Here is a 12,322-nt window from a genome sequence, read left to right on the forward strand (position 1 = left end):
CGTTTGGTTGCCCAGAGTCTTCTGTGAGCATAGAGCCAACGTGTTCGCTGCAAGTGTGGACGCAACATTATTGCACGTTACTGTTTTTGTACCCCGCTGGTTCGAGGCTGTGGGCTCGCTCTCATGATGTGCCTGCCGCCAATGTCAGCCAATGGGGGAATGGGCATTTCTTACGCGTTTTCTTGTGGTTACAGACGCCGCTGGCTCCACTCCATGGCATGGTTAATGATTTCGTAATAATAAACTACCGAACATGAAATGAAGAGGGAAAGAGGATTTATCCCAACTGAAGTGGTGCACTCAGATTCACTTTTCAACCATTTTTTAAATGTCCATTGTAAATGAAATCTACTCTGACCAGAACCTTATTTCCAAGGAATAAGACTGTTCCTTTTGTGCCTCGTTTATTTGTATCACAAAAGATAAGTAATACCTATGCTCCATGTACCAGAGAGGAACCCTCAATTATTATCATAAGGGAAGTAGATGCAATCACTTTCTAATTTTCAGGTTGTGCTATCCACGGTGTAGTATTAACAAATGTTGGCATCTGCTCCAAAAGCGTCAGTGGCTGCTCCAAACCAATATTTTGCCTGCTAGAGAACCTGTTACAAAAGGTAAAATGCCGCTTCCATCACTGGTGAAATGTACTGCAAAATACCGAGTGTGCGTCCATGTCTCAATGAGCGCCCACCACCCACTTTTGAAACATTTCAGCTTTGGGTAAAAGACATCAAGCACCTACCTCAGCAAACTTCCGAACTTGCTGAGCTAACCAACGTGCTCCTCTGCACCAGCTGCTTCTTGGAGAAACCGGTGCAAAGCAGTGAAGCTTTATGAGCATGCATCGGTGCGAAGCGGTAAAGCTTGACGCGATAGCTCCGGCACAAGGCAGGCTTGACAAGCGTGGCGCGGCTGCTTTAAAAATAAAGGGTTCCACCAGACTCCCATACTTTTCCTATGCCGTTCCGTCGGTTCTAACAAGGGGCTTCCCTACCATGTGCTCTTCTGCTTTCGAACTAATAAGTGCCCATCCTCGTTTTTTCGCGATTATCTCAAACTTTTGTGCAGGTACTTGCTCGGTGTTACACATTAGTGGGGTAAGCACTTAGGCACAGCCTGGCACTTAAGTTACGGCACACCAGTCGTAAGATCACTCTATACATTAATTATTCGTACGAGTGAACATTTGTGGGTTCAAGAAGGCCAAGTGGCTAGCTTGAATGGGAGGAAGCTCGGGCACTGGGAAGCTCATTGTATGGGTGGTTTCTCGCCACACTGTAACGTTGCAATTTGGTCGGAGCACTGCAGTCGCTAACTTGTCTTCAGTGTGTACCAAGTGCACTCAAGCGCAACACCTGCCCACATTTATACCGGCGGGACCGAATTTTGAACTCGTGATCTCCAAATCTGCTGCACAATGTTTCGCTCCCTACGCTCACGGCCACCAATTCCACCCAAAGCTTGAAAATCTTGCCGTAATAACAGAGCCTGCCATACATGTTTGCAAGTACTACCTCAGAGCGCCGCCATCTTGCTCATTGGGGTGCGCTTGGGCACGGCCATAATCAAGTTATGACACTTTGGCAAGGCGTAGTAATCTGATTATGATGCATGCAAGTGCACCCCAATGAGCAAGATGGTGGCACTCTGAGGCCGTACTTGCAAACATGTATAGCTCTTTGCATGCAATTGGAACATAAGATAGGAGGAGGAAGGTTACAGAGCAGATCCCGAAGCAGTTTTTGTGTACAAGAAAATGTTTTCCGAGTAGAGAATGTGACTATGTCACATTCTCTACTCCTCACCCACCCCCCTGCCGCCTGAAATTAATAAAGGAAGGTGGGATGGGCCATGTCTCGGGTAAGCAGAAAAAGTTTACAAAAAGCTAAAAAAAAAAACCATTTCTCTGCGAAAAGCACTAAATAAAAAAATTGGAGTGCGATAGAAGGTACGCGCTTCACTTTGGAGCTTTCTGAAGAACTGCACAACTTTGACGTTTTTTTTAAAGTTTCGGTTAGCAATCGGAGCTTCTCCGCACCGACGGCACCGCACCCCGTGGACAAATAGTGCAACCTGCCTCTGCTGCATTGCGCAAGGACAGCGAAGCAGATGTCGGTTGCACTATTTCTTTACGGGGCGCGGTACCGTCGATGCCAAGAAGCGCTTCGATTGCAAACCGAAACTGAAAAACCCATCGAAGTTGCACAGTTTTTCAGAGAGCTGTAAAATGCAGAGCGTACCTTCTATCGCACTCCAACTTTTTTATTTAGTATTTTTCGATGATGTTCAGCGAGTTTCCATATGGAACAATGTCTTTAAACTCAATATTTAAAAAAATAATTAACTACTTAATTATCCCAAACTTTAATAATTTTCTTAAATAGGCCCCTAGCCTACGACCAAAACGACACAAGCCTTTTTTTGGTGCGATGCATAATTTTCGCAATCTGGAATTTGTCCCCCTCTCGTGAAAGAATGTTTTTTAGCTGCACCAAATTAAAAAAAAAGGAACAAGAGATAGTGTAATTTGAGCCCTGGGGAGGTGTTAGTGGCCACAGCGGCCTCTAGAAAAAAAGGTGAAATCAGGTAATTAGTTAGCTAATTAACTAAAATGTTTTAACTAACTTTTTAATTTTTCACTTGAGGGCACATAATGTATTTAGAGGATTGAAGATCGACCATAGTATGGTCTAGCCGTGTCATCAAATTTGGTTAAAAAATTCCAAGTAGGCGCTATGGGGTAGATAAATGCCACTTTGGTAAATGGCGTCAAACTGAAACTGAACAGGAAAGAGCGCCGGTAAAGGTATTGCTCCGCCCTTCCGGACATGCGATTCGTCATTATCGCGGCCGGCTCCACTTGCTTAGCCGAGTTGAGAACATAAATACAATGGATTTTTTGTGCCATTCCGCTGGTTCCTGTATGGTCATCACCTCAGACGGTCACGTCCTCAGTATGGGAAGGAAAAAAAAGTGCGCTAAAGATTATGCCCGCGAATTCCGCGATTTTTGAGGTGTGTCCCGACGGAAGTTGTAGCGAAGACCACGTATGTATATGTGCTGTTATTTTTCGAGTGATCAAAAATATCGCAGCTACAAGGATCATCTGATCTGGTGTCCGAAAGCGTTTCTTCCATATTCACCGAAACAAAACAGTAAACTTTCTTGGAAATAAATATACACCGAAAACTGAATTTTAATATAAGCACCAAAAAAAGTATGCCGAATTTTGAAAAAGTAAAAACCGAAAACGCGGAACCCTAATTATGTGCCCTCAAGTGAAAAATTAAAAAGTTAGTTAAAATTTTTTAGTTAATTAGCTAACTATAGTCGGTGACAGGTCGAGAACGAAGTTGAAGCTCTTCCCACCCCTTTCCACTTTAGCAGAGCGATTGCCGAAGAGGAGGCGAGCTCCTCTCCACCGTTCGCTCTGCTAATGTGGAAAGAGGTGGGAGGAGCTTCCACTTGGTTCTCGACTTGTCACCAAACGTAATTACCTAATTTCAGCTTTTTTTTTGAGGCCGCCATGGCCAATAATGCTTCCCCAGGGCTCAAATTATTCTATAACACGTTCCCTTTTTTTTTTGAAAATTTGGTGCAGCTAAAAAAAAAACACCCCGTATATGTATTGTGCATATTTTTTCAATGTTTCAAATTTTTGGGGGTGGGTGTTTAGTGCAGAATGGGCAGATGCACGGTATTCTATGGGAAGTAGCTAAGACTGAAAGCGCAAAAAGAAAAAAAAAAAAGAAAATCCCTTTAAACTTAAAAGTTATGTACAAATTTGTGTGTTTGAAAACGATGCGTGCAATGACCATCGAACAAGAAACTCTGCAAATATATGACAAATGTTAATACCGCCAGATATCATTGCACAAACACTGCTACATCTCTGCAGATGTACCTATATTGCTCAGGAGATAAAAATTCCTTTGCTTGTACCGCGGCAACGAGCAATGTTTCCTTGGCGCACATGCATGCTTCAGCACAAGGTCTCAAACTTCCTGTTTTGAGGAGCTGGAGAATCCTTTCAATAGAGATTAACTTTTATGGTTCACATACTCATAGTTTCAACCATAAAATAAAACAAAAATTTACTTCAGTCTTCCTTTATAGCACATCGACACTTAGCTTCAATTCATAACAGCAATTAAGGCTCAATTTGTTTGTATGAAATATTTTTTTTTATGACTAAACATGGACCCTATTATTATGGATATACCTCGCTATATAGACAACATTTTTAGGGAAAAACTGGGTAAGCACATGCATTTTTATCTTATTATCATGGAAAATTCACATTATAGACGACTTTTCGGGAGAACGGATATGTCCATATTGCAAGAATCCAATGTTGGTCCTGGAAGAACTAGCAAAAACGTGAAAAGAATGGTGGCAGATTAATGACACAAAGTAAGTTAAATTGAGAATCTGAAAAACATGTCTGGCTCTTTTCAAGTAACTTTATTGAAAACTTCACAAGGAGAATAATAACAAGGGCTGGCTGCGTTAGAAATACCGTACAACTTTGTACTACGCCAGCAGAGCTCCTAGCAAGCGTGAAAATCGCAGCGACGGGTTTCACGTGCTGGCTTTAATGCACTTTGTCACGTTTACTACTTGTACACCAGCACCAGTGCCTACAGTGTGCTCAAAAGCATCTGCAGCATGGCTAGTGTAAGCTTCTACTGATTGTGCCAATAGCTATGAAGGCAACAACATTAGCATGCCTGCAATTTCTATCGCCACTGCAGCTCGTTTGGTGACCAAGAGTATTACCTCCAATGTTGCCTAATTATCGGAGCAGCAAGTATTCGAAAAGGCGGTAAATAGGTACGCCCATTATGGAGCCAGCTTAGGTTTCCATCCCTGCATTTCATTAGAGGATAAGAATATGGCACTGGAGCCTGAAAACATTTAGTCTTGCGTACTGGAGACTTGGACAACATCAATAAAGGATTTACAAACAAAACAATTAATAAAAGCATCAATAAACTTTGGTTAGCATAAAACAGAACCAGCCGATTCTCGACAAGCTGGCAGACATACCAGCAGAAGTACATCAACATTTACGAGCGAGGTAGAAAGCAAAAAGCTTTTGCTATTTGAAATCTACGCCGTGGATGACAAAACTGTGTTAGCTGTACTGTGCGCATTTTGGAAAACAGCTACCATAAATGTAATGACAGCTTGTACTCCAGTTAATCCTAACACCATTGCTCCTAAAAGTAGCATTTAGCATGCAATCACAACAAACAGAACTCGAGAAAATAGTGAATCACTGCCCAGCTGAAAATTCCCATTAAATCCAATTGGAATTCCAACTGGTTTTAACTGGAACCAATTGGTTTTAGTGGGTTCCAGCTGGAACCGCACTGGCCAATGGGTCTCACCAATTGGAATTATTTTTCCAGTTGGAACCTGAATGGGTTCCCAATGGTTCCCATTGGTTCCCGTTGGTTCCCATTGGCAGTGACCAATTGGTTGTCCAAAAACCCAATTGGTACCAATAAGTCACCAATTGGTACCAATAAGAAAATTCCAGTTGGAACTTAATGGGAATTTTCAACTGGGTGCTCTAACAATTCACTGTGAAAACCTAACAGTGTCTCCGTGGCACCTTTTTACCAAAGCACGAAGGATGTCGGGCAAAGGAAACTTTGTGGTACCCAGTTTCACCGTGAAGTACAGATTTGCCCTTTAAAATCTCGGCAATGGAGTGCAATAAAAAAGAATATATTTATGCAAATTAAAATAACAGACTGGATCAACAGACTTTCCTTACAAGATCTTGAAAACAGAACAAGCAATGTTTGTGCATGTCCCAGCCGGTGTCGTTAACATGCTCCCTAATTGGAAAGGCACAAACAGTCAAAAACATTGTCAGTGCAACAGATGAAGGTGTAAGGAATTAAAAGGACCAGGAAGTGCGTGGACCAGTCCCATTACAATGACACTTATACATCATTCTACCGCTCCACATAAGTTCCATTATATAAAAAAAAGAAAGATACTTCAGCAGGTAGAAGTAGAACACGACTTTTGCAACTCAGAATGGCAGTGAATTATTTTTGTTTTCAGTGTTGGTAAGGTTAGAGGTCATTGCACAGGCAACTGAAGTTATAGGTTGCTGTAAGATACAAAGCAAACAGACCAAAATCATGATATATGTAATTTCAGCACTTGCGTGACCCTTACACATGCAGATTTTCGGTTCTGAAATTCACAAAAATAAAAACATGGGTACCCATTTTAGCAGAGGCTCATGCTTGGTAGTTTATGGTCAGTTGCAACTCATAAAAGTTGTTGGACTAGAATAAAGTGTAAGATGTGAGCAACAGCCTGGGACACAAAGACCAAGGATGCTTCTTAGTTAAAGACACAGTGTGCAGTTAACCATAATTATATAAGTGCACATAACCTCACTTCCACATTGTCTTTCGGGTAATATAGGGACACCCAAAATCTTCAAATGGGTGGATAAAACACAAAAGGTAAAAGGAACGGAATTCACGAACTTCAACAAAATAAAAAGATTTGTTCCTTGCAGGTATAACGGCAAAAGGCACGACAAGACCAAGAGATAAAAATAAAGCGCCATCGATGTTACAACCAAACAAAATAAAACATGTTTGCAAAAGAATAAAACGTGTAAAAAAAGAACAAAGTAAAAAACAAAATCAACAAGGCTCCCATTTCTTTTTTCAGTCCCACTGAAACAACCAAGAACTTTAAAAAACCTCGCAAGCATTACCCCCAAAGAAGTGTCGCATGCAGAGGCCAGAACAGCCACGACAGGAGGTTGAACCCGGTTACGGACGGTGTGCTACCCCGATGGGGTGACGGAGCTGATCAGTTCAGGCATCCACTTCCAGGTCATACCTGCGTAAACAACAGAAATCGGACGAATGCCTTCAGAAAGATATGCCTCCGGATGAAAAACATACAATATTTCACACAGAATAAAAGGACAGACTAAAAAGGTGGCTATGTACCTATGTCTCGACATCGACGTACAAATATTACCATATTTTCCGGACTATAGACCAACACGCGTCCCTGACGTCACGCAGCTGCGGTGGCGCTGTCGACGGCACTGCGCATGCGCAGAAGCTTCAGTTCACTCGAATTCGATTTCTGCGCATGCGCAGTGCCCACACCTGGTGTGGGCAAACGCGGGCTTGTTTGTAAACAGCGTGTCGGTCTATAGTTTGCACCCTGCGTATTGTCCACATAGGCAAATTTCAACTGAGAAAAAAACGTTTCTGCTTAGACAGATCGCACCGAAAGCGCAAAGTCCACACCTGGTACATATTGCGCACGTAAAAAAATTTGATTAGACATCGCACCTCGGCGAATGCCTGTTTTATTAGAGGACAAGCAAGCTGGTAATACATAAAATTCATTGTTAACATAGCCTTTCATTCACAAAATTCGTCATATCTCGTCATAAGAACAATCTTGAAAATAACATCCATATATATATGCTAGTCCGCACCTGTAGATAATCTTTACCACAAAAAAATTTCGAATTTTAAACATGTATGGTCCAGAAAATATAAACGGTTCAAGTTCCATCAAAGGCTTCGATGCCATACTGCGCAAACAGAACACAGAATGATGATAAACATAAATCACTTCACTGTTTGTTGTATACTATAGTATTTCAAACTAATAGTGCACTCACAGGATGAGAACAAAAGGGAGGAGCTTCAGGTGTCCCGCCTCCGGCCTTCGACAACGCTTCGGCGTCTCGTGCATCTCAGGAGTACGCTTGTGCAGCCAGAGCGTGGTGGAAGGCACGGAGTGCATGCAGGAGGTTGGACGTTCGAAAGACACGCCCTTCCAGTCTCATTCTGTCAGGGACTATAGGCCCTATGCAAAATCCCATTGTCGCCTTCCATGATTGGTGCACAAAATTTAATACATTTGAGAGAGCCTGATAAATCTGCTTCAGTTATAAATAAGACCTCTGGGTGATCCCCAGGAGGCTCTTGAATATCCACAAAAAAAGAAGAAAAGCTGGAAGGTCCAGGTAGAAGTAAAATAACCAAGTTTCACGATAATGTAGACATTTTGCTTCGTAAGCTTCGAATCTGGCTCACCTTTTCACATTATTTTGTTTCTCCCTCCCAAATGGGAAGCAACGTACCAGCTCTCTACGCAAGGCCGCCTCGTGTGCTTCACCTTTTCGCGTGCGTCTACCTAAGTACATACTACCACGGTCCTTAGCTTACCTGGTCTGGAATCTTTTCGTCAAGCTAACGCAAAGCTTTCTCTAGGGTCTGATTAAGGTACCAAAGGCCAACATAAGGAGTCAACGGATCGGATCGCTCGGAGAACCTAACGGATGGACGCGGGTTCAAGGAAGCCACCGTGGAGAAGGTCGCCAGATGTGTCTATTCTTTCGTGAAACGCCACAAGCCCGTAGAAAAGATGAAACAATCGGAAATGCCTTCTATACTTGAGACCCAGGGGCCAGGATGGAGAACAAAAATCCATGCAATTCATATCGTGATGTAAATCGGGACTTAAATCGGACCAGTTTTACTATGATGATTTATATTGGATCTTCCCCGCACAAAGGAGCCAGAAAATAATTTCTATTTACCATATTTCTATCATTTGGTGCTTTCTATATGCTTCGTTTTGTATTTGAATCAAAGGACCATCGAGCAAAGATTTATTTAAGGCTGAACAGAAAAAAAAAGTGCTTTTTTGAGGGAATCGGAGCACTGAGCTTCATTTCTACATTCCCCTTCGTCAGCTGCGTAACATCCTTCTGCAACGAAATCAGGACACAAAAAAACGAAAACCAGAAAAGCAATGTCCTATTGCAACAGTCAGAATGCAAAAGAAAAATCAAATAAAGACTTTCAACTAACAAAAAAAATCAAGCTATCTTTGTTCTAGTATGGCAGGGGATTATGCAAGCAAAAAGTTAATTAAAATGTACTTTAGATTTACAGTAATAACTTTGTTTCGCATTGTTACCACTGATCGAACGAATCGATAAATCTATCGGCCATGTTGAGAAATATATATTTAGCAGTTAAGAATCACCATTTTTTAGCTACAGTTATTTAAATCAAATTAATCCGATTTAAATAATATAATAATGATTTAAATGAAATACAACCAATTTACTTTATCTTTCAAAAGAAAAAATTGTGATGTTTTTTTTTTTTCTTTAGAGGCGATATTATTTCGGAATAACTGAAATGCCACATGAAGGGTGCGCGACACTCCTACGTCACTGGGCAGAAATGGAGGGACCACTTTTTAGAGTGCGATAAACCAACACCTCCTAGAACCTAAGCTCTGGCGCTCATAAGTTGTGACGGCCCAATGGCCGGACAACGGAGGCTGCGCCGAAAAATGCACCCTCTCTGGTTCTCTTTACCCCGGCCATACTGTCTGCTCACTCAGGTCACATGGCTTATTCGTGGGCATTTATCCAACATTAATATATGTTTTAAATGTGCAGCCTCAAATTATTTATTATATGTATAATACAAATGTAATATACAATGTGTTACCAAGGGTGAAAATACCAAAATATATATGTATGATTATCCCCATAACCGTGGAACCGCTGTGCAGTCCCGCAGCTCCCCACACTAGAACCGGCTCTGGTGCGACATTTTCTTTCCTCATACAGGCTCCGATTCTGGTAAAGTTACGTCGTGTATGAGCTGCTGACATTCTGAAAAGGAATGACGAGACATTACAGAAAAGGAGGAAACTGAAAACAATCCAGCCATTGCCTCAGGGAGCGCACAGAAGCAAGAGATGGGTCGACGACGTTAAGTATTTCGTCCCAGTATGCTTCTGCTTGTGCTCTCGTGCGTGGTTCTTTTGCGTTCTCTTGATACTATGGCATTTACGTGTATATTCACAGAACAAGTCTTGCTATGGTGTGAGTAACGTCTGGCAACTAGTCAACAATGACACTGGTCAAATATCGATAGACCTCTCTCCCTCGACAGAGAGAAAAACTTCTTGAAGTTTGTGTTTAAATTTTTTCGTGAAAGATATTGCGGGACGTATGGATACGATCGACAGGTGAGAAACAACTTATTTACAGGCTTTTACAGCGGAGCTGTTTAGGGCTAGTGTCCCCAGGATCGTGTCCGGCACCCAACAAATGTCAACAGAACACTCTGGTTGCCGCCGCTGCTCATAGATGGCGGTAGCTGTCCACAGTGTTGTGTGTGCCAGTTGACTGCCTGTTGCCGTCGCTCATAGATCGCGGCAACCTTTCAAGCCTCGGCAACCAGACAACTGGTAGCTGCCGTCGCGCTCATAGATGGCGGCAACATTTCTTTGGAAGAAGAAGAGCGAGAACGGAACAAGCGGCAATGTGTGCAGCAGCACAAATGGTGCCGCGAGGCCCCTATCGCCTAAAATTCCACTGCGTCGAGCGCTTCAGATTTTCTTGCAAAAGAAGAGCAGATTGCCCGCCTGGAAAGCCACCACCGAGAACAGAAGCTACAGCTCTGCTGCTCTTCCTTCTTTACCAGAGTGGAAAGGCTGAAAGTTTGTTGGTCATGTAGGACACGAGTAGAGTGCTGCAGTCGGTTACTTTAATTTTGTGATAGAATGGAATCTCGTTCTTCCACGGTATAAGTGTGCAATTGCGTCGACATTTGTAAGTATGCATGGTAACATTCAAGTTTTTACTGGAAGGTTAAATTAATGCAAAGTTTATGTGTGATTATTGAAAGTGCATTCTTTGTGCTTGTATGTGTTTATTTATACTAGTAATATCACTTTATTGCCTTTACTGCATTTATACTAGAATCCTAGCTGTATTAAGGTAATATTTTGTTCTAAGGCAGCTCGAGCCCATAGGGACAAGTAAATTAGGTGAATGTAAATAGTAAGTTTAGTACCCCTGCCACATAGAAAAGTTAATAACTTCTCATTAAATTATATGGGACTAAATCAGCTCGTGATTGTGAGGGACTATACAAGCGTCGCGAGCTGATTTGCCAACCCCAAACCATCATTCAATCAAATTTACATTAATTTTGCCACGAGGCCGGGGTATAATGCAAGAGTTCAGTGACTGCATGCATCAAAAACCTTTAAAATGATTTTAAGTGACACTTGTCTAGCCGTGTTCGCGTTGAATACGTCTCCCTGATCTTTACTGTGATCCATTTTGCTGTATCCAATATCACGGTGTGTCTCGCCCTTATGTGGAAGTAATTCTGAATAAAATATGCATTCTTACAGCAAATGTGGCTCAATGTTTTAGACTTAAAACAATCACATCTCCGAAGACGTCTCATACGCATACCTCATACTATTTCATGGCGAATATTTAGCGGCAAAATAATTTGCCAGTGTAATAAAATGTTTTGTAGCCCCGTTGCTATGTGAAACTTTCATTTCAGCTAATAAGATACGCTTATGTGACTAAAAGCGAGTTGTCGCGACAGTCGATCCATGCACACTGCCTTCGCTTGGGCGCTTCGGTGTGCGCTCCCGACGGCCTTCCTTTGCGACATCACCGGAGGGGCACTACGGCCTTGTCTTCTAGGAGGTGTTGGGTAAATGCACCCATCAGAAATGCATTCTAGGTACCGCCCGACGAGGCTCCGAGGGAGAGAACGGAACGAAGGGCCACTGACCAGTCGGTGTGTGCCTTGGTGAGGTCCAGGTTGGCCAGGCTGACTTGGGTGGACCCAAGCACCTTGCCCCGGGAGAACATGGAGGAGCCGCTCTTGGAGTTGACCGACACCTGCAGGGTGCTGCCCTCCAGTTCAGAGAGGGACCCCTCAATCTCCATGCTGGAAGAGAGAAGAAGTTTCCGGTTCCTCGTCACGTCCGGCATACGAGTCGCGGCGACAGCCGGGATGCCGCGCACTACCGCACGCAGTTAAAGCTGGTTCGCTGGAACACTTTAAATTTCCATGTGCATTTCCTTTTTCTTTTTTCTTTGCGCATCATTATTTTGTATTGGGCTCGAAGGAATTCTGACAGTGTTATGAACAACCATTTCTCGTAGACAGCACCGGCGTGCCAGAGTGTTCTCTAGAGAGCCTGTGTTACAGAGAGTTTCCTTGACTGGGATCATGCAGTTTATGGGCCGCATTTCTGATACGAGCCGCAAGGAAGTGCCGAAAGCGTCAATCGTCTGCAAACGTCTCCGCCTTTCCGCCCGCCTTCCTCCTCGCCACGCGCGAGAACACAACGCAGGCGCACCACCGACCAATATCCGCGGAAGGCGTCTGTCATTAAATTGCAAAGGCTACTCATTGTTTGAGAGGGACCATCTCTTTGATCTAGGCTCTCTGGTGTTCTCCCGTTG

General features: G+C 43.0%; 1 protein-coding gene across 1 annotated transcript in view; it reads right to left on the minus strand.

Annotated features, from left to right (window-relative positions):
- Positions 1-5,583: 5,583 nt before the first annotated feature.
- Positions 5,584-12,322, minus strand: part of LOC8034009 (extended synaptotagmin-2) — a 59,680-nt gene continuing 52,941 nt past the window's right edge. The window contains exons 21-22 of the mRNA XM_029990673.4: positions 11,643-11,801; positions 5,584-6,885 (exon numbers count right to left, since the gene is read on the minus strand). Of these exons, the coding sequence (XP_029846533.2) occupies positions 6,861-6,885; positions 11,643-11,801 (184 nt within the window). The 3' untranslated portion in view covers positions 5,584-6,860. The remainder of the gene's footprint in view (positions 6,886-11,642; positions 11,802-12,322) is intronic.

The sequence above is a fragment of the Ixodes scapularis genome, unplaced genomic scaffold, assembly GCF_016920785.2.
Source record: "Ixodes scapularis isolate PalLabHiFi unplaced genomic scaffold, ASM1692078v2 PGA_scaffold0__279_contigs__length_252992795, whole genome shotgun sequence".
Classification (NCBI taxonomy): Eukaryota; Metazoa; Arthropoda; class Arachnida; order Ixodida; family Ixodidae; genus Ixodes; species Ixodes scapularis.